Here is a 23,897-nt window from a genome sequence, read left to right as displayed (position 1 = left end):
CCTCTCTGGAATACTCGATTCTGATTGGTCAGTGGCACCATCCAGCGGTCAGATATTGCTCTGTAACAACCGCACATCCAAGGATTAAGATGTAAATCAAGGTTTCGTTGCCATTTATTTGTTTATTTGGCAAATAGTCTTGTAATAGGCTGAATAATGAGGAGTCAGATGGTCATTTTCACAAAATAAACACCAATGCAAACCAGAGGTTGATTCCAGCTGTTCTAAACCAACTTACTACAATGAACAAGAGCTCCCAACGCTAAATATAAATGAATTGTTCATTACTTAAATTATTTGTTTTTCCCAGCACATTACATAATAGAGGGGTTCATTTTCATCGTCCAACCCCCTTGAACAATTTGCTGCTTACATATAGAAAAAATACGGGGCGCCCTGGGACAGTTGGCAACACTAGTTGGAGGTGCCAAGGTAGAAAAGTGTTGACAGCCCCTGCTTTTAATGTTCTTGTGTATTATTAAGGTTTAGGAATAGTCATTTTTGTAATTTTATTACATTTGCAGTGCTGTATTTAGACTGTCTAACTGTTTTGCTGCTGTATTGTCATATGTGCTGCCCCTTTGCCTTTCAGTTGTGGTGTGAACATTCATGAGATAGTTGAGCTCCATCCCCCTCCAGCAGCAGGAGCTGAAGACTGACTGAACGTCACACAGCCCTGTCACAGTCTATTATTGACTCACAGTCTGTTACCGTCGCAGCTTTCAGAAGAGTTCTGAGGATTTTTTCAAGTGCGTTCAGTGATTTTCAGTAAAATCTTGTCTGCATAATCATCATGGAGATTCAAAGTCCAGCGATCCCTCCGTCAGTGCCTGAGGACGCTGAATTGGGGCCGGTGAACTTCAACGGACTTCAGCATGAACACATCGCCGGAGAATCTGAGATGCCTGTGTTGAAATCCCAGAGAAGACGCAGTGATGTGAAAGTCTACAAAGAGTTCTGTGACTTCTATGTGCGCTTGTGAGTGTCCACATGTCTACTACTCCAGAGCTAGCTCTTGTTACTTTGAAGTAAATTAATGTGAATATTTGTGTCTTGTTTGGATTTGAAGGTCATGGGTGGGTTTTACATGGGTAATAGGGTTTCAGGGATCTTTATAGTGAAGTTTTACTGTAAATCTAACATGAATGCCTTGCGCATTGTGTAAGTTGACATGCTTGTTAATGCTTAAATGGTAAGGCTTGCTTCCCAGACCAAAAATATATTTATAGAATTTAAGCTGCAAATAGCCTACAACTTGTTCTGAACCTCTGCAACTTTTTCACATCTGACAGATGTACACATTAACAAATAACAGCCACATTTACACGTCAATGGCACCTACAGGGTGATCAGAAATCTGACCTGTCCAGTCACTGAGATATTAAGGAGGAAGTTAGATAGACACTATTATGACTAAACACTGGGGTTTAGGAATAATTGCATCTACCTGTATCCTATCCTATTTTTAATTTTTTTAAAAGCTTTGAATAGTTATTATCTGTCCTTGTATCTGACTAGTGTTTGTTCCATTATGTGGGGACCCAAAACCTATTTTTATGTGAGCAAACATTAAAGATTCAGTTCAAACGTTCTTCTGAAGAATCAATCATTCTGAGTATAAATGGTATTTTTTCGTTCTGCTCTGGCGTTCTGCGGCCTCCTTTTCAAACGTTAACCGGTTAGAACTAAATAAAAGAGTGGTTAAACTTGTTCTTTTAAAAATGACAACTTTGCGCTAAGGGTTGGGTGATATACCAGTTGCAGTGTTGCCAGATCTCGCAAGACAAACAAGCGACCTGGTCTGGAAAATCAAGCCAAAAATAAGTGACTTGCTTCACCCAAAATAAGCGATTAATTAATTTTTTTCTGTGTATCACAACAAGCATGGTTTACAGTAGCCTAGATAAAATAATGTATTTTCAATAAATGTCCTTAATATTAAATATATCCCAAAAATATAATAATAATTCAGTGAAGACTTGGAAACAGCTGAGAAATTAACTTTTTACGTCTAATATTTTTCCATCATCTGTGTTGTCATTATAGAGTGCAACAGTGCCTTGCCCACTTCAGCGTCTAGGTTCCGGATGTATTTTTCCCATTAATATTTTTCCATAGGCTTTTCATAAAATCCTCCATAATAGAGTTATAAGCCATGAACCAAGCCAACCATCTCCGAGGTGAATCACAACATCACAAACTTTGTTTTGAGGCAAAAAAGTATTTGAAAACCGTACAAAATGACAAAGGTACAAGGATGTGTACTTACCGTCTCTCACAAGTGTTCAAACTACAATCCCATGAAACACTGTAAATGATGCCATTGAATAAAACAGTTAGTTAGACAGAATAAGTATTTTAAGGGTAAAGGGAGACTGGACTCGATTATGGGCGGTTGCTCAGAGGCAAATTTTGTGGGCTTTGTTGGCCATGTTTCTCTGATCGGTGAACCGTTCTCTGCTGTACCATGGGTAATGTAGTTGTTTACCAGGAATTCCGCTATCAAACAAGCTATTGAAACAATGAAGTTGAGCACCAACATGACTGTATTCTGGATATAAGCCAAAAAAACAGGACTGACAATATTTATAAGCGAATAAACTATCCCAAACTGGCTTACAATAAGTGGTGTTGACAAGACCGATCAGTGTAATCCCAGCAAAGGAGGAAATGAGGAAAAACTTGATAGAAGGTTTGTCCTCCATATAGAAATTTGATAAGCAGGTAAATAACATCTGGATTAACCGTGCATTTATATATAGTATTAGTTAGAACATGTCCCAGAAGGCTACAACGTGCAAATCAGGCAAAAAAATGTGTGATGTCACGTTTTCCTTCAGGATTAAAGCACAAGCTTATCACATTAAACTAAAAACAGAGAAGCCTCATTTTTACAGGCAACAGGTGTGGTGTCATTTAGAAAATGTACAGTGCATCTGGAAAGTATTCACAGCGCTTCACTTTTTCCACATTTTGTTATGTTACAGCCTTATTCCAAAATGGATTAAATTCATTATTTTCCTCAAAATTCTACAAACAATACCCCATAATGACAACGTGAAAGAAGTTTGTTTGAAATCTTTGCAAATTTATTAAAAATAAAAAACGAAAAAAATCACATGTACATAAGTATTCACAGCCTTTGCCATGACACTCAAAATTGAGCTCAGGTGCATCCTGTTTCCACTGATCATCCTTGAGATGTTTCTACAACTTGATTGGAGTCCACCTGTGATAAATTCAGTTGATTGGACATGATTTGGAAAGGCACACACCTGTCTATGTAAGGTCCCACAGTTAACAGTGCATGTCCGAGAACAAACCAAGCCATGAAGTCCAAGGAATTGTCTGTAGACCTCCGAGACAGGATTGTATCGAGGCACAGATCTGGGGAAGGGTACAGAAAAATCTCTGCAGCATTGAAGGTCCCAGTGAGCACAGTGGCCTCCATCATCCGTAAATGGAAGAAGTTTGGAACCACCAGGACTCTTCCTAGAGCTGGCAGCCTGGCCAAACTGAGCGATCGGGGGAGAAGGGCCTTAGTCAGGGAGGTGACCAAGAACCCGATGGTCACTCTGACAGAGCTCCAGCATTTCACTGTGGAGAGAGGAGAACCTTCCAGAAGAACAACCATCTCTGCAGCACTCCACCAATCAGGCCTGTATGGTAAAGTGGCCAGACAGAAGCCACTCCTCAGTAAAAGGCACATGACAGCCCGCCTGGAGTTTGCCAAAGGCACCTGAAGGACTCTCAGACCATGAGAAACAAAGATTGAACTCTTTGGCCTGAATGGCAAGAGTCATGTCTGGAGGAAACCAGGCACTGCTCATCACCTGGCCAATACCATCCCTACAGTGAAGCATGGTGGTGGCAGCATCATGCTGTGGGGATGTTTTTCAGTGGCAGGAACTGGGAGACTAGTCAGGATCGAGGGAAAGATGAATGCAGCAATGTACAGAGACATCCTTGATGAAAACCTGCTCCAGAGCGCTCTGCACCTCAGACTGGGGCAAAGGTTCATCTTCCAACAGGACAATGACCCTAAGCACACAGCCAAGATAACAAAGGAGTGGCTACGGGACAACTCTGTGAATGTCCTTGAGTGGCCCAGCCAGAGCCCAGACTTGAACCCGATTGAACATCTCTGGAGAGATCTGAAAATGGCTGTGCACCGACGCTCCCCATCCAACCTGATGGAGCTTGGGAGGTCCTGCAAAGAAGAATGGGAGAAACTGCCCAAAAATAAGTGTGCCAAGCTTGTAGCATCATACTCAAAAAGACTTGAGGCTGTAATTGGTGCCAAAGGTGCTTCAAAAAAGTACTGCGCAAAGGCTGTGAATACTTATGTACATTATGTGTACTTATGTGTTTTTTTTTATTATTTTATTTTTTTAAAAATTTGCAAAGATTTCAAACAAACTTCTTTCACGTTGTCATTATGGGGTATTGTTTGTAGAATTTTGAGGAAAATAATTAATTGAATCCATTTTGGAATAAGGCTGTAACATAACAAAATGTGGAAAAAGTGAAGCGCTGTGAATACTTTCCGGATGTACTGTACTGTGATAAAACCTATGGTCTTTGGTAATAACTTTAATAACTTAATAACTTTATTAATCAGTTACCAACATTTTTAAATAAAGTTTTCTCTCCGGAACTATTGAAACGGACTTTGTTCCGGTTTTCGGTTACGTTCTGCAAAAAAAAAATTTTGTTTCCTGTTTTCAATTTTCGTTTTCTTTCCTTGAACTGTTTTCAGTCCCTGGTTATTGAAGGATGGCTCTATTAAAAACTATGAACTTGACAGCAAACCCACAGCAAAGCGCAGTTACTCATCTCACATGCAAAAACTGCATTTGTACATGCAGATCATGTAGATGTTTTAAAGACAACAGAAAACATGCTGTTGTGGAATTTCTGAGTTTGCCGAAAAAACAAATATTGTCCGATCTGAAAGGTGTGACGATGTAGCAGTTCCAGTAATGTGCTGAATTATGACGTATGCATAGATGGATAGATGGTTTCATAGTAACTTCATACCATACACTATTCATGGTCACCTGTCTTCAAGCTGCATGCTGCAGGTCTGACCTTTTAATGAAGCAGCCCTTGTGCACCAGAGCGCTGATAGATACAGAACAACATTTTAGATGAGTTTGCATTGTTGTGTATTTTAGTTTATTAAGTATTCTTATAAAGTGTTCTTTTGCTTTTTTATTTAAACTTTATTTTAGTTTACTTTGGTGTTGCAGCATTGACAAAAGTGATCAAATCAGACAGATGAACATTTTGTCTCCACAGTAACATGGCAAATGCTTTAGCAAATGCAATATGTGAGCGATGTAAGAGCAGCTTCACACCCACAGAGAAGATCGTCAACAGTGACGGCGAGTTGTATCACGAGCAGTGCTTCGTCTGTGCACAGTGTTTTCAACAGTTTCTAGAGGGGCTCTTTTATGAGGTAAAACCCCAAGACACACACTGCTTAGACCTTATGGAAAAACATTCACAATTTAAAGGGATAGTTCGCCCCAAAAGGAACGTTTTTAGAATTCTAATTGACTTCTCACAGAAAGTCGTAAAAGAGCCTGAATCTTTTTGCATTACACAATTTGCATTAAAGACAATTTATATTATCAAGCCTGTTCAAATGTCACCTCAAGTTAAAGCAGACATTTGACTATTGAGTTTCTAAAGATAGATCTGTGTTTAACACGGGCAGCATTCAAATGCGTGGAGCCCCTGAAGGCAAATGCATGGCACGTCTGCTGTCATCACTGAAAGCAAGTGTTTGAAGTGGCTGTTAAATTAGTACAATAGAAACAGTAATAACAGCAACATGAATTGCTTTGATTACATTGTCAAGTATAAAGTTTCCCTTTGGGGGCAAATATCCTTTTTGTGCAATTTTCCAGTTCAGTTTACTAACATTAAGTGACTTAAATGTACATGGGGAAAAAATATTTGCTTTATATGATACTGTACTTAATACATGTACTGTAAATGCAGGTATTATCTGTATCCTCTAACACTTGTCTGTTCTGAAGTTTGAGGGCAGGAAATACTGTGAGCATGATTTCCAGATGCTGTTTGCTCCGTGCTGTCATCAGTGTGGTGAGTACACACCGATCACTGGGGGTTTTAAACTTCAGGTATTAAAATTCAGGTATATTGGGGCAATTTTTTGATTACTTATGTAGAGCAACATTGAAATGTCTGCACATAATGGCTGATTTCTTAAGGGACATGTCAGGTCTCTTGTATCATTTAAGAAAAAATAAAATATCTCCTAAAAGTCCATTCAGAAAGTATTCCCTTTTTGCTGAATTTAGTGGGTTATTTTGTCTACCTTGTTCTTTTACAGTAAAATTGGTCAGCGACTAAACTGCATTTTTCATAAAACGATTTTGGGTATTTTACAAATTGCATTTGTTTTTAGCAAAAATAACAGCCTTATTGTTGAACAATAGCTAGCATGTCAGGACACCAGTGGCGGCTAGAGCTTTTCAAAAAGAAGCACAAACTGTCAAGGCCGTAACCATGTCTTGAACATTGGGGGGGGACCAAACCATTTTGGGGGTGGGGGGGGGGGGGGTCACAGGTGATGAGGTCACAAATATAATAGTCCTCTTTGGTCCTTTAATGTAGTAAAGGTATACAGGTGCATCTCAATAAATTAGAATGTCATGGAAAAGTTCATTTATTTCAGTAATTCAACTCAAATTATGAAACTCGTGTATTAAATAAATTCAGTGCACACAGACTGAATTAGTTTAAGTCTTTGGTTCTTTTAATTGTGATGATTTTGGCTCACATTTAACAAAAACCCACCAATTCACTATCTCAAAAAATTAGAATACATCATAAGACCAATAAAAAAAAACATTTTTAGTGAATTGTTGGCCTTCTGGAAAGTATGTTCATTTACTGTATATGTACTCAATACTTGGTAGGGGCTCCTTTTGCTTTAATTACTGCCTCAATTCGGCGTGGCATGGAGGTGATCAGTTTGTGGCACTGCTGAGGTGGTATGGAAGCCCAGGTTTCTTTGACAGTGGCCTTCAGCTCATCTGCATTTTTTGGTCTCGTTTCTCATTTTCCTCTTGACAATACCCCATAGATTCTCTATGGGGTTCAGGTCTGGTGAGTTTGCTGGCCAGTCAAGCACACCAACACCATGGTCATTTAACCAACTTTTGGTGCTTTTGGCAGTGTGGGCAGGTGCCAAATCCTGCTGGAAAATGAAATCAGCATCTTTAAAAAGCTGGTCAGCAGAAGGAAGCATGAAGTGCTCCAAAATTGCTTGGTAAACGGGTGCAGTGACTTTGGTTTTAAAAAAACGCAATGGACCAACACCAGCAGATGACATTGCACCCCAAATCATCACAGACTGTGGAAACTTAACACTGGACTTCAAGCAACTTGGGCTATGAGCTTCTCCACCCTTCCTCCAGACTCTAGGACCTTGGTTTCCAAATGAAATACAAAACTTGCTCTCATCTGAAAAGAGGACTTTGGACCACTGGGCAACAGTCCAGTTCTTCTTCTCCTTAGCCCAGGTAAGACACCTCTGACGTTGTCTGTGGTTCAGGAGTGGCTTAACAAGAGGAATACGACAACTGTAGCCACATTCCTTGACACGTCTGTGTGTGGTGGCTCTTGATGCCTTGACCCCAGCCTCAGTCCATTCCTTGTGAAGTTCACCCAAATTCTTGAATCGATTTTGCTTGACAATCCTCATAAGGCTGCGGTTCTCTCGGTTGGTTGTGCATCTTTTTCTTCCACACTTTTTCCTTCCACTCAACTTTATGTTAACATGCTTGGATACAGCACTCTGTGAACAGCCAGCTTCTTTGGCAATGAATGTTTGTGGCTTACCCTCCTTGTGAAGGGTGTCATTGATTGTCTTCTGGACAACTGTCAGATCAGCAGTCTTCCCCATGATTGTGTAGCCTAGTGAACCAAACTGAGAGACCATTTTGAAGGCTCAGGAAACCTTTGCAGGTGTTTTGAGTTGATTAGCTGATTGGCATGTCACCATATTCTAATTTTTTGAGATAGTGAATTGGTGGGTTTTTGTTAAATGTGAGCCAAAATCATCACAATTAAAAGAACCAAAGACTTAAACTACTTCAGTCTGTTTGCATTGAATTTATTTAATACACGAGTTTCACAATTTGAATTGAATTACTGAAATAAATGAACTTTTCCACGACATTCTAATTTATTGAGATGCACCTGTATATAGTAAATAATATATTAAAGCTGAATGCAATAATTTTCTGAATAAAGGCTTGAAATGTGATAAAGGCCCAAAATTTTATAATTTTTGGTTTTAATGTTTTATAATGTTTTTTACCACTGTGTCTTGCTAGCAATTAGCCTGTTTCAGTCATCTTTTCTTTCTTTTTTGTGCTGTCTCAAAGAAAAGATGAATATAATTGTAATTCTTTTCATCATTGATGTGTCTGTAAAATGACATGACTGTGTCAGCTGACTAGCAAAAAGAAAATACACAAAATTATTTACTGCCCTCAAGTTGTTCCTCATTGTTTTTTCCTCCCAGTAAAATCTTAAGACAGTCTGTTCTTCAGGAATCCTAACTCTCTCTCTAACGCTCTTTTCCATACAAAAACCACTGCTGTCATGGTACAAAGAGGAAAAAAAATCATTATAAATATAGCAAAAGTTGTTGTATGACCCCAGAAATCTTGGAAAATATTGCACAAGTCATTTGGACTGTTATGATGTCTTTATACTGAACCTTCACTAGTTCTTTATAATATTTGTCCTTTATGAAGCTCGACAGCTCCTGCTCACTATAAACTCTTATTCTATGGAATAGAGCTGTTTAAATTTTCATCATGTTCCAAGGAAAAAGTAACAACATATGGGTTTTGAACAACATAAGGATGAGTAAATAAGTAAGTAAAAGTACATTTTCCATTTTTAGGTGAACTACTCCTTTAACTGGTGGCTCATTTGTTGAGCACAGACCTGACAAGCACATACACAAAATAAAATGGTCTCTTTTAAAAGACTGTTAGGAGATGCTGTACAAAATTCAGAATGAATTAAAGACATAAAGAAATTATTTTGAATATTGTAAATTATTACCCAATAAATTTTGCATTAAATTTTATGAGACTGTCCTTGCCAAAACTTAAAAACTCAACTGAAGCCACAAGTCACAAGTCTTACCATGTTCTAGTTCTAATCTGAGGGTGATAACGCTCTACTTTGTGTTTTATGGATTTATTTATTTAGACAATGTCAAGTGAATTTTCTAAAAAGCTTCTTCAAAAGCCTGCCAGATTGCCACAATCATTCAGTTCCTTTACATTATGCACACATTCATGCTTTATCTTAAGCCAGATATTCTGAAAACTGCTCCGTTAATGTTTTCACATTCACCATTATGAATGACATATGAATCACGTACTGTACATGACATATTTTAAATTCAAAACTGCACATTTTGCCAAATGGTGAATAGTTTGCACCCTTGGAAATTACTGTTGGTTGGTACAACATTTCAATAATAAAACAGTGGTCAAATATTGCATGTTTAGTTAGATACTTACATCTCACATGACAAAAACACTCTGAACCTGAACTGCTTGCTGATGCATGGTGCTGGAATATAAATAATCCACGAGGTTCCCATTTAGTGTTTTAAACTTGAGTCCCGCCTTCATTGACTTGATTGGCTATCTCATATGACATTGACAAGCAGTGTTAGACCACTGAGCATGCTAAAAAGTTTACTTTTTTAAACCATTATGTTATTCCTGCAGTAACTTAATGACAATTAGACAGCATTGCATAATGGACTGCAGCAGAACAGCAACAAGGATATCAATTATTGGGGGGGACAATCTGGCCATATCTGATTACTGGGGGGGACTTGTCCCTCTCAAATTATATTATGGTTACAGCCCTGCAAACTGGGGAAGCACAGATGATGGTTTTTGATGTCTAATGTTGCTCCTAAAACTGCTCAAACTACATCTCAATCAGAGAAATTATAGACGAAGACAATTAACTAAGCTCAAAATTTTCAACAAAAAAGTAAACTATCCATTTATAAAAGCTGAAATAAATGTGTTACGTCAGATTGCTTATAACTGCGCGTGTATCTTCAAACACTGTTTGCTCGACAGTGGAGTTTTACATTTCATACGCTGTCAATCACATACATCACCGTTACAATTATTGCCCATTTTTTGAAAAGTCCGGCCCAGGCTTCCAAGCGAGACAAAAATTGTAAGCCCATTATCCAATAGGCTACAATCTAATAGATGTATATTTGATGCAAATAGAGCACAACAGTGCCAGTCCACTTTTTCAGCCGTCTTAGTACCAGAGGTATTTTTCTCTTAGGGATTTCATAAAATCCTTCATTAAAGGACTCAAATCAAACAGCTTGACTTAACACAAAAAAGTATTTGAAAATCAGGCAAAAAGACAAAGGTACAAGTCTGTGTACTTATGTGTGTATTCCTGTGAGGGAATGAACTACAATCCCATGAAGCATTGCCAATGAGATTATCGATTTTTAAAACGATGGAAAAAATATAAAACAATTTATTTAAGGAGCTGGAGGTAAGCGCGAAAGGGAGAAGATGACGTTTCTGTAAACGTGTGTTGCTGTGGGGAAAAAAGAAGGAAGAATGTACTTAATTTAAAACGCTTTTTCATCGAGCAATTCGCAGTGTGGTTGTGTAAAATCGCTCGCGACAGCTCATGTCGATTTAGAAGGCGGTTGTTGGAAGTTATTGGAGTGCGAGGGGGCGGGTGTCTCGCGCTCATCTCGCGCAGCCTCACATGCTCTCATGAAATGAACACGCAGACGATTTACTTCCACATTTATCACTTATTTTCGGGATTCTCGGGATAAACCCCACCGGAATCGATGCGAGGCCCTTTAACGGATAATCACCGCTTATAATAAGTTTTTTCAATTGTTGTCGTTTCTTTGCTCCCCGGCTCAGTCCAGCATTCGTTCGTTGGATTCTATATGATTTCCAGTCTGCTTCCGAACGGCAGACTGCTGCCGGACAGCCAGAGCTGGAACTCCTCCGGTTCCGACGAGGACCTGGACGCCGAACCAGGACTCGGACCACACGGAGGGGTGGCGGAATTCAGCGGTGTGCCCAGTAAGTGGACAAACTACATTCACGGCTGGCAGGACCGCTGGGTCATCCTGAAGAACAACACTTTGAGTTACTACAAATCCCAGCATGAGCGGGAATATGGCTGCCGTGGTTCCTTCTGCCTCAGCAAGGCTGTCATCACACCTCATGAGTTTGACGAGTGTCGGTTGGACATCAGTGTAAATGACAGTGTGTGGTATCTCCGGGCTCAGGACCCAGAACATCGGAACCAGTGGATCAATTCCATTGAGCTGCACAGGGCTGAATCTGGTTATGGTTCTGAGTCCAGTTTGAGGAGACATGGCTCCATGTTCTCCCTCACATCTGCCACCAGCAGATACTCTGCCACCTCTACTTCCTCCTTTAAGAAGGGTCACAGTCTGCAGGAGAAGCTGGCAGAGATGGAGACGTTTTGTGACATCCTGTGCAGGCAGGTGGACACACTGCAGAAATACTTTGATGGCTGCGCTGATGCAGTGACTAAAGATGAGCTCCAGAGAGACAAGATTGTGGAAGATGATGAAGATGACCACTCGTTCTGATGGAGAATTCCTGCATAACAACAACGGCAGCAAAGATACATTTTTCCAGTGTATGAGTCATAAAGGTATTTATGGGATCGACTTTAAAGGAGAGGCCATCATATTCAAAGCGACCACTGCAGGGATCTTGGCCACTCTCTCTCACTGCATTGACCTGATGGTGAAGAGAGAGGACAGCTGGCAGAAGAGACTGGATAAGGAGATGGAGAAGAGGGAGGAGGGTGGAGGAAGTGTATAAATCAGCCCTGTCTGAACTCGAGAAGTCATATTTCGGAGGACCAGATTATGAGGAGTGTCAAAACAGTCTGATCAATGAGGATGAGCTCTCACCGATTTGCCGAAAAAGTGGAGGAGATGGTTCAGAGTCACATGACCTACTCCCTGCAGGATGTGGGTGGAGATGCTAACTGGCAGCTTGTGGTGGAGGAGGGAGAGATGAAGGTGTACAGGAGAGAGGTGGAGGAGAGCGGAATCGTGCTGGACACTCTGAAGGCCACACACTCTGTCAAAGGGGTCACAGGTCATGAAGTCTGCCACTACTTCTGGGACACGGACGTCCGTAACGACTGGGAGACTACCGTTGAAAACTTCAACACTGTGGAAACGTTGTCCGATAACGCTATTATCATCTACCAGACTCACAAGAGGGTGTGGCCAGCGTCTCAAAGAGATGTCTTGTATTTGTCTGCCATTCGTAAGATAATTGCCAATAAGGAAAATGATCTCGATACATGGATCGTCTGCAACTTCTCTGTTGACCATGAAAATGCCCAGCCAAACAACAGGTGTGTTCGTGCTAAAATCAACATTGCGCTGATCTCTCAGATGCTGGTCATTCCACCAGAGGGAGACAAAGACATCAGCAGAGACAACATCCTGTGCAAAATCACATACATTGCCAAGGTGAATCCTGGTGGCTGGGCTCCTGCATCTGTCCTAAGAGCCATCACTAAGAGAGAATATGAACAGCAGTTCCCCAGTTCTGCCATCAGTATGCCTACAGTTCCCACACTCCTCTAACTACAGCACCCTCTAGTGACACAGACGTCTTGTTGCATCCCCTTTTCCAGACTGTTCTGAACACAGCTGCCACCGAAAACATTCCTAGCGGCTCACATCTTTAGAGGCTTGATGTAGTTCTATAGCGCCACATTAGCTCACACCAGCAGAGGACTAGAGATGTCTAACGTCAATGTCTGTTCCATATTTTCTGGCAGATATATATATATGTGTGTGTGTGTGTGTGTGTGTGTGTGTGTGTGTGTGTGTGTGTGTGTGTGTGTGTGTGTAAATATATATGTAAGTATGTATGTAAGTTAGAAAGGAAGTTTATATAATGGAGAATTTTGAAGCTCATAAAACGAGACTGGATCTATGCAAGTCCTGATTAGCGTTTCATTTTTTTTTTTCGAACGAACATTTCAGCTCTGCTTTGTTTTTTTTCATATGAGTATAAAAATAAGATCAGCATCACCCTATTCTAAGATCGATATGTTCGCTTATTTTTTTGTTCTGAAATCGAAGGCATTTTTGTTAATGAACTTAAGGGCTTCCGTTGGCCTGTGACGTATAAACTTGCCTTTTGTCTCAATTTGTCTCTTTTATGAAGCCCAATGTCTGGCACTGACAAAGAGATGATATGAAAGTAAATTTTTTGTTTAGGATTTCTCAATTCGTCAAATCTAATTCATTTTGTAGTTATATCCATGTCTCATCAACTGTCATAATGTAGCACAATTCAAGATTGATCGTAACGGGAATTTTTAAATGTGTCAGGCTAACGTGATTATTTTTACATAATTTCAGTGCTGTTGCTTCACATATGTCATGTACGTCAGTCGATGCTTTTACCTGACTATTCCAGCTCCATATGCCTTAGAGAGGGTGAGATTGGCGTGAGTGTGTGTTTGTGTCAGACAAATAAAGAGGTGTGTATTCTAATTTAAAAAAAAAAAAAAAACTATTTCGACAAAAGTGCCTCATTGATCTGGTACATCCGAAAATTTGCACGTGATCCGTGTTCATTTTTCCAAACTACAGACTGAAACACATCCACAGTCCTTTAATGTTTATACAATGATCATTTCAGATTGATTTCTTACCTCTTATTATTTGTCCAATAGAGAGACGAGGTTCAAAGTCGGGGCGTAGATCATAGGTGGTTGTAGATGGGGTAGAAATAGTTGCGTTTATTTATTTTTCTTGATCTAATTTATTCTTCCAATGTAAAAATAAATCGTTGATGTTCACAAACACTCTTACAAGGCACAAATTAAACTTTACACTATTGTATCGTACAAAACGACAAGAGCTTTTAACAATGCTGAATTTAATTTTATTTATTTATTTTTTATTTTTTTGCTGAACTTTACAAATTGAAAAAGCCCAAGAGATTTTGTCCCCGGCTTTTTCCTCATTATAGACTGTTAAAAACCATATAGTGGATGACAGCGACCCTCACGGTAGCCAAGCGTAGCAGAGATGCACAACTGCCAGATCTGATTATTTACGGTTGAGATTTTTCCGTCAAAACTTTAAACATTCCAAACACTCTGACTGAACAGAATGTATGAATTCACCAACGTGAAACTGTCGAACTAATCCAAATGTCTTAAGTAAAAACAAAAAAGATTTCCCCCCACCAGGGTAGTCGTTTGCTCATTGGAGGGTTTCTCTGTGAAAACGGCCAATCAGGAAAGGAATTTTGCTCCTCTGAACTGCTGGAGTGAGTGAGTGAGCTTGTGTGTGTCGCTCTTATACAATCGTGTGTGTTATTAGTTGCGTTTGCACTGAATGTAATGTCATTGAGGTTCAAAGGTTTTATGTACATTAAGTGTCACACTATAAAGGTGTCTGGATGAAAATATACTGTAAATAGAGGGCACGTCTACAGCCCTGTTTAGAGAGTAATAAAATGATTGTCATCTTTCTGCAAAAAAAAAAAAAAAAAAAAATTTATTTAAAGTTGTTGATTCTGAAGTATAGAATCAAGATATTTAAAGTTTATTGCACAACATTCAGATACATCATATGAGTAGTTTGAGAGTGCAGGGAGACAGACTCAGTTGTGTCATTCACAGTGCTTCACGGTAGTTGGTGGTCACTGCAGAGCTCTTTTGCCGCGCTTTGTCGCCACAATTCTCCGAATGGTGGATCTTTTGCTTTAGCATCATGTTTTTAAAGGTATAGAAGTTAAAATCGTTAAAAATTAATTTCAAATCGGATTTTTACCTCTAGGAACAAGATGCTTTGTTGCGTTCTATAGCGCTCACAAAGCTCCCATAGACTCCCAGAGAAGCACGGCATCCAGGCAGGACCTAAAATGACGTGTTTAGAGCCTCTCGTCCAATTATAATCAACCTTTTTGCGCCATTGATTTGAATGGAACAGTTATCTGCCATAGCACACAGTTTCAATTGACCTGTTTAATTTGATGTCACTGTATCACCACACCACCATGTTTATGCCCAAATCCCCATATACCTTTAGTGTGCTGCATAGTTAGATGCCGCAAAAGTCTGCGAAACGTTTGTTTCTATTTATAAATCATGAGATACAATTAAATTGGAAATGCACATGTTAAATTCATAACACTGAAACTGTATAATTGTAATATGGTATGTGATAACTGAAACACTTTGTATTAAATAAAAAAGTACTATAATGTAAATATTCAATATATATTTAATATGAATATACTAATGTTTGTCAATAAACAACACATTGAAAGATTATGAAGCACAGACTTGATTCACGCTACCAGACTAAAATGTAAACAGAGTTGATATGGAAAACTGGTCACACTGTAGTAGACATTTGCATCTGCCTCCACAACAACACATCAGCGTCTACATTACCTTATCACCTCCGTTGCCCCGCCCAGTTGCGGTGAACCATGAGATTGTAAGCAGTAAAGAGTCAGTCATAACAGTGGGTGTTTTCAATCAAGTCTTAAAGGAGAAGCAGCACCAAAAGTGTTTCTGACAGAGGGTCAGAATGAAGATGGAAAATTATTATGTTTAACAAATATGTGACTTTACTAATATCATTAGTGAACCTCTAGGAACATATTAAAATAATAATGAAAAAAGGCATGTCATGACCCCTTTAAAGCAATCGCCACTCATCTTAAATTTTTCCCCATTTAGTTGTGGCATAAGTTTGAAATTATTTTATTATTTGGCAAGTGAATCTTGAAGTTCTTTGACACTCCAGACTTATCTGGCTCAATTCTACCTGAATTCACCCTATTAGTCCTATATTAAATGCCTTTTTAACATGTGTGTGATGTCTGTTTGTTGTGTAAAATTATTGCTGTATTGTCAGGAGAGTTCATCATAGGTCGTGTAATAAAGGCCATGAACAGCAGCTGGCACCCGCACTGTTTCTGCTGTGATATCTGTCAGACTGTGCTCGCTGAGGTGGGCTTTGTCAAAAATGCGGGCAGGTGAGTTTGACACAGGTCATCTACTGTATAAGCATTGACTCAGACAGCGCTTATGGGCTACGGCTGGTTTGACGTGTACAGTCCAAGAAAAAAATAATAACACCAGAAAACTATCCATGTTTAACTAAATGGAGTCCTCATTGAATATAATTTGGAAAGAAGCATGCCATAGTCGTGATTGAAATGAAAAATCAGGAAATTGTTTTCTTTTGTTCTGCTTTGACTCATAATTGGAATCTCTGTGACAGACACTTGTGTCGTCCGTGTCATAATCGTGAGAAGGCTCATGGTTTGGGCAAATACATCTGTCAGAAGTGTCATGCCATCATTGAAGATCATCCTCTTATATTCAAGAATGATCCGTATCACCCCGACCACTTCAGCTGCAACAACTGCGGGTCTGTATTCAACTTACTCCAAATCCACAAATGATTGGACTAGATTTTTTGGATATATTTCAGTATTTCTGACATCTTTGGAAAAATTTTGCATGTTAATGTGGGTATGACATATTGATAGGCTTTTGGTCTTGGCGGACTAGATCTGCTACGCTGCTGCTGCCGAGAAAGCACTGAGACTTGCTACTGCTAGAATATACACTGACATACTGAGTTAGCATGTGGACATGCTGCTGCACAATTAGACAAACACAAGACATGCTACGTCGAGCATGTTTGACATTCTGCTGCACAAAAAGACATTAAACACAATCCCTATGTAGCAGATCTAGACTGGTGGAGCTGGGGTGGAGGTGGGTTTCAGAGAAAAACTCTCACGGTGCGCTGCTGCGAAACCAGCTTATCTGCAAAACTGAGCCATTTAAATGATACACAAAGAGAGAGACGCAAGTTGATTTGCTACCCGATTACATGCCAAAGGACCAGTAAGCTTACACCATGCAAGGCGATTGGCTAACAGATAACAAGTTCAAAGAACCTATCATCTTGCACCACATAGAGTTTCATAGCTGAACTCTGGTCATTTACGTCGTTGCTGACTGTGTGTCTGTGTGCAGTAAAGAGCTGACGGCTGATGCAAGGGAACTGAAAGGTGAGCTGTATTGTTTGCCGTGTCATGATAAGTTGGGCGTGCCAATCTGCGGCGCCTGCAGGAGACCTATAGAGGGGCGAGTGGTAAATGCCATGGGAAAACAGTGGCACGTTGAGGTATTTCATCACACTTCATCAAAAGCATACACTTTTCGTCAAGATCTATAACCTAATATTATTTATATCTTGTATATTCATCTCTCAATGGGAAGCTTTTATTTGGGTGCTTCTTCCATTTTAAACACTTTCATGTCCCAGGGATTTATTTTTATTACAACAAACAGATTTCATCTTTTTTTTTTTTTTTTTTTTTGTAATATGAAGGTCACATTACAAATTAAAAATATTTTACCAGGCCTTGGTACTTTTTAAAATGCCTTGTATGCATAGATTTTATGGTTTTAGCCCTGTCCCAGACCCAGAATTTCAATGTTAAACTCCATTTTAAAAACACAATTTATTTCATGTTATTATAAACTATTATATATATAAACAAAACTATTATAATCTAAACTTAGAGTGAAATATACATAAACCAATTCAGTATTTATTGTGTGAAACTGATTTCTGTCCTTTTAAAAAAAAATTATGACACAGTTGAAGTTTGAGTCTCACAGTTGAGGTGTCATTTCCACCACACCAACCAATTTTGCCCATAATAACGTTTTTTCAAAAGTTAGTGTACTTGTTAACTAAGTCGACATCAGCATCATTTCCAGCACAGAATTCTATTCAACACAATACAGAATTTGAGAATTGCTGGAAATGACACTGTGCTGGGAATTTTCATGACTTTCAGAAAAACTTTCAAAAATTACAAAAATCTCCTGTGATGCATGTCCAGACACTGATGGCCATTGTTAGTACACAAATTATACAAACTAGTGAAAGTGTGAAAATTTGTTTAACAAGACTTAAAATTCACAGGGCTGCTAGTGCCTGAAGTTAAAGAAACACCTATTTACAATTAAAGAGGAATAATTTTTTATCGCTGATTTTGTAAAAATCATAATGTAAAAATGATTAGCAAATATAGCTAAAACAATTATTGTTTTAATACCATAATATTTATTTTAATTAACAGGCTACATAAGTGTCTTGATAAGCTCATTGAAATGCATTCCAATTGCAGTCCAAATTTGACTTTTCAATGATACAATGTCACAAGAAAGCCATTATACTGTATGTTTGTATTGTTATTCACAGTGTTGCTCTAAAAGCTTATGTTTTCCATGTTTTTTGTTTTTGTTGGTGTGTGTTTGTGTGTACACGTATTTTCAGCATTTTGTGTGTGCTAAATGTGAGAAACCATTTCTTGGTCACCAGCATTATGAGCGCAGGGGCCTGGCGTACTGTGAGACGCATTACAACCAGGTAAAGTCAAATTACACTTTTGCAAATAATATATATACAGTATGTGTATATATATATATATATATATATATATATATATATATATAAAATGTCAGTGGTGTAAAATTACCAGATTTTCATAAAATTTTCGTAGCTTCTTGCTTTGCCATCATAATATTTTTGTCACATCAGTCAATGGTTCAGGCAATGCACTTCAAATGACTATGTAATCATATTATTATGATTACAACTTAAAAGTGTCTTCTAACTTTTCCTGAAACATTTTAAAATGTTTGTGCCGTAGTTTATATAACAAAACCATCATCATTCAAAACGAATGGCTTTATTAAAAAGATTCACAGAACTGGACAAGGTAACTCTCTAGAATATCTAGTATTAAAAGCCATGTTAAAAGGAAAGAAGACAATAACACATATCTAGCACCCCCAATGGTCACTGTGTCTCTTAAAAAGCCAGTACAGATCTGTGTAGGTTTGCAGGTTTGTGTATGCTGCCATGCACATCAGTGTAGTTGTCTATGTCCAGTAGCTCTTCATCTGTTCTGTGTTTCTATTGGATACTGAAACACTTCACAGTGTCTGCATTTTAATATAGTGCATGATCCTTGAAATGTATGTAAAATGTTGTTCTTGTCTTGCTTTAGACGCGGTGTGCAGCTGAACATGATCTTGATGCAAACTTGTCACTTTTCTTTTGTAGCTCTTTGGCGAATGCTGTTACCACTGTAACCGTGTCATAGAGGGAGACGGTGAGGCAGTTTGTCTTATTACTGAGCGACTAAATGGTTTTATCTGTTATCACTCTCCTTTACATCTTAATTCAATTTTATTTTAGATTTTTTTTTCATTGTTTGCTACGGACATTTTTGTAATAATATATGTATAACAGGTATAATAACTTATAATTTGATGAATCATTCATACTGAAGGCCAGTGTTGGGGAGTAACTAACTAAAAGTAGTGGCCACATTTTTCAGTAGCTTGACAATAGCTCTACTATTTTCACAAAAAGTGGCAGGAGCTCCACACCGCCAGCAAAGATATACAGAGTCCCTAACCTTACCCTTTTCATAACCGTGTTTCGAAGTATTGCCCCCTTTGGAGCTTGCCCAACCCCCTTCTGGAGTTACCCCGCCCTCTTTTGGAGAGTCCCTCCCCATTTGGAGATCTCAGTCGATGAAGTCAGTCAGTTCTTTCGGACAGTTAAAATAAACTATTCATTTTTATTTAGTATTAGGAACTAATTTTAGTGAGTTGGTTTGTTCGGACTGTTCATGTTAATGAAAATGATTCACTGATTCACTCATAGGATTTAATAGGCTCTTAATAGGCTCTCTTGAAGCTAAATTTTTAGTAAATTGCTGCTGTTTATAACTATATTTAAACATTTACTAAATATAAACGAATAAAACTAGAAACACTATTTAACATACTATGTGTTCAATTTAATGTCATCACCTCAATTAAATAATATCATCTGATCGTTCTGTATTAAAAAAATATATTCTTCTTTAAATAGCTTCAATGTTGTTAGCTTGACTGTAGTAGAGTCAACACTGCTGAAGACCTCATTTACTATTCTTGTTAATACTTCATTGTGTTTCAGTTGTGTCTGCGTTGAATAAGGCCTGGTGCGTCAACTGCTTCATCTGTTCCACATGCAACTCCAAGCTGACTCTCAAGTTCGTACAGTTATTGCAAATGTTTAGTACAAAGTATCAAATCGAAATAAACAGTCAAATGTAAATTATACATAAAAACATAATCTTTAATTGCTGAGTTGTTATTTCACAGACTGTGAACTGTCGACTGAAAGCACTGGTGTGTGTGATATTGTTCAGGGATAAGTTTGTGGAGATGGATCTTAAGCCGGTGTGTAAGCGCTGCTATGAGCGAGTGCCAGAGGAGCTCAAGAGACGTTTAGCCAGGCGTGAACGTGACACGAAAGACAAGAGAAAGAAAATGCCCATCTGTCTGTAACCAGTCTCATCTCTAGTTGTGTTCTCTCATAGGTCAGTACACTCATCTTTTGTTGTTTTATCCTCCTGAGTATTGATTCCCTCCATATAATAGTCTGTTGATTTCATATGTTTTTAAATCACCATTCCACATTCTCATTCTCATGTAAGAATAATAAAAACATGAATACAAATCAGTTCACAGTTAAGATGACTAGTTTGAACAAATATGTCTTTAGGTGCATCCCAAATCACACACTTCTGCACTATTCTGTCATTTTGTAGTCCCATAATTAGTGCCAGTAGTATATTTACACCAAAAATACAACAAAAAGAAGTGTAATACAAGTACCCGGATGATGTACTTCTTCAACCGAATCTGTTCATTATTTAAAGGAATAGTTCACCCAAAAATGAAAATTTGCTGATAATTTCTTCATCAAAACAGAATTTAAGATTTTTAGGATTTCATTTCAGGCCTCCTCCTCTAAACAATGCAAGTGAATGTACTCCATTTTTTGACAGTCCAAAATGCATATTTAGGTTGCATCAAAATAATCCACACGACTCCAGTCGACAAATAAAGTTCTTCTGAAACCAAACGATTGATTATTTTTAGAACCAAAACAATACTTATATACTTTTTAACTACAAATGTTTGCTTCAAATCTCTGTGACATGTGCTCATGAGAGGGATGACGTGAGTTTGTTGGTAAGGTCATGTGGAGGAGGAGGCAGGAAGCGCGTCATTGCTTACAAGAGAAACTTGCACAGAGCACAGACCAAGCACTGTTCACAAATCAAAACAGTCCAAAAGTTGTAGTTAGTGAAACCAAGTGCAAGAGCGTTTACTGAGATTCACAGGATTTACAGGGTTTACACAGTGAGATCAGTGGTACAGGTGTTATCACAGAAGACAAGCTTCACAAATTGAAGGAGAGGTAACAGGTGAAAGAGCACGATAAGCACTAAATAGATATCGATGAAGATCAAGAGCAAATACAGACAGGTAAATAAACACTGCGAGTCCTTTGTGTGAGACTTGACAGTGATGTGGCGTGAAGGTGAGATATTTATGCAGGCAGTGATGATCGAGTGAATTGAGTGCAGGTGCGGTGAATTTGAAATCGGGTGATGAGGAGTGGAGCACTGAGGGAGGTGCAGAGCCCAAGGGAGGCATGACAATCACAAAGTTTTCACACATACCTGAGTTTGCTGGAAAAAACAGCACGGGCACAGCTGATGAATTCAGATATCGACCCTTTGTTTCTTTCGATGGTCTGAAATCCTCAGGGTTAAAATGTTCACTGCACACCCTCCAATATTTGAGAGAATGTAGGGGTGTACTGATATCCAGGTTCAGCACGATAAGCCAGAGCTTCAGTCGCTCATGATCATGTATAGGCAATCGATAAAAAGTTAATATTTTTCCCAGCGTGCATTTTCTTTAGGGTTTCTGAAGGTTGAAGCATTCAGGAAACATGCCAAACAACCATTTTGAACAATACACTTATACAAATACAAATCTACAGCAAAGACAATTAAACCTTTGTAGAGTGCTTCTTCTCTTGTAACAATGACATGCTTCCTGACTCCTCCTCCACGTGACGCGTGACCTTACCAACGAGCTTACGTCATCCCTCTCATGAGCGCGTGTCACAGAGATGTACGGAAGTGAACATTTGTAGTTAAAAAGTATATAAGTATTGTTTCGGTTCTAAAAATAATCAATCATTTGGGTTCAGAAGAACTTTATTTGTCAACTGGAGTCGTGTGGATTATTCTGATGCACCCTAAATATGCATTTTGGACTGTCAAAAAATGGAGTACATTCACTTGCATTGTTTAGAGGAGGAGGCCTGAAATGAAATCCTAAAAATCTTAAATTCAGTTTTGATGAAGAAAGAAACTCAGATACATCTTGGATTATATTCATTTTTGGGTGAACTATGCCTTTAAGATATAAGTGTTGAACTGAGATTGGCATGCTAAAGGAAAAGCATTGACGCTTTGAAACGGCACTTTCGTCAGCTGACAAACGGTGCATGCTTCTGTGTAGTAAAAAATGTTTAGTGTATAGTGTAAGTGCAGAGTTGTAGAGCATCATTTGGGACATGGCTTTTGACTCTTTTGTATGTTCAAGTGACACTTCACAACTGCTTTTATTTAAAAATAATTGATTGCTAACCCAAACAGCACAATGATATCACAAGCCCTTTCTACATACTCAGAGGCGAAACCATATATGCAAGGTATGCAATGCATAGGGGCACCATGTAAAGGAGGGTGCCAGCGGCTCACTAAAGGTGGTGCAATCAGCCTCCTCGACCCCTCCAACACTTCTTCTGTTTATGTTTTTATTCTAGGTGTTTTTAGGAGACAAGAAAACAGTGTGCAGGACGTGCGTTGATGAAAAGACCTAAGAAATTGATCATTACAGTCAAGACTGATTTCAAGCAGCTTTCTGAAACAGAGGCGACAGTTTGTAAAATGTACACTCAATTACTTAATACAACAAGATAAGGCCATAAGATTTGAGTTTATGGAACATTTATCTTGCCAAGAATTTGTTGTAGGCTACTTTTTATCATTTGTACCTTACAAGCTGTATCACAATTACAAAACATATGTTTTAATGTGGTTTTCTATGTTTCAATAAAGACCACTTTTAATTTACTTTTGTTATACTCTAAAAAGATGTGTATCCATGCATAAAGATAGCCCAATGTATTTCTATGTATTATATCCGTTGTAAAGTAAGGTGTGTCATTTTGTGTTCTTGCATGAGTTGTGAAGGATTATATTTGATGTGTCATAGTTATTATTATGAATATTTTTGCTGTTGCAAAATGACAGTGATATTGGCTCACATTTTGATTGTTTTGCCCACAAATAAGAGACTAATTGCATTATTTTTTGTCATTAACATTTTATTGATTCCATACATAAAAAAAATAATAATAAAAAAATAGGACAAACAGAACATAAATACATGGAATCATTTGTATCCCTATTATTTCAAATCACTGAAAACATTTTTATTAAAGGGTCGAAATTAACTCTAATTAAATCACTCAAACCTGATGGAAATAAAATGCCCAAATACTTAATGCCCTGTTTGGGCCACTGGAAAGCGCCCGGCTGGAAGGCCTTTTCTGGGCAGTACGCTGTCAGAGCCTAAGCTTCGGATTTAGACCAATTGACTCTGTATCCTGATAACTTAGAAAGGAATTAATAATTCTGTGGAGGCAAGGCATAGATCTAGTAGGGTCAGAGACGAATAATAAAATATCATCTGCATAAAGTAAAAGCTTATGCGCCACACCTCCTGCCACAACACCGGGAAAATCATCCTCCTTTCTTATAGCGGCT

At 38.5% G+C, this 23,897-nt stretch overlaps 1 protein-coding gene and 1 pseudogene across 1 annotated transcript; both read left to right on the top strand.

The window, feature by feature from the left end:
• Positions 1 to 682: 682 nt before the first annotated feature.
• Positions 683 to 23,503, top strand: lims2 (LIM and senescent cell antigen-like domains 2). The gene is made up of 11 exons (XM_051709824.1): positions 683 to 978; positions 5,302 to 5,461; positions 6,048 to 6,114; positions 16,025 to 16,145; positions 16,394 to 16,543; positions 17,161 to 17,311; positions 18,476 to 18,568; positions 19,268 to 19,316; positions 20,174 to 20,249; positions 20,409 to 20,579; positions 22,892 to 23,503. Exons 1-10 carry the CDS (start codon positions 794 to 796, stop codon positions 20,545 to 20,547), a joined length of 1,191 nt encoding a protein of 396 aa, XP_051565784.1. The 5' UTR covers positions 683 to 793; the 3' UTR covers positions 20,548 to 20,579; positions 22,892 to 23,503.
• On the top strand, positions 11,021 to 12,718 carry LOC127448297 (ceramide transfer protein-like; annotated as a pseudogene).
• Positions 23,504 to 23,897: the final 394 nt, after the last annotated feature.

This window comes from Myxocyprinus asiaticus, chromosome 11 (genome assembly GCF_019703515.2).
Source record: "Myxocyprinus asiaticus isolate MX2 ecotype Aquarium Trade chromosome 11, UBuf_Myxa_2, whole genome shotgun sequence".
NCBI lineage: Eukaryota > Metazoa > Chordata > Actinopteri > Cypriniformes > Catostomidae > Myxocyprinus > Myxocyprinus asiaticus.
This window is presented reverse-complemented; position numbering and strand designations above follow the sequence as displayed.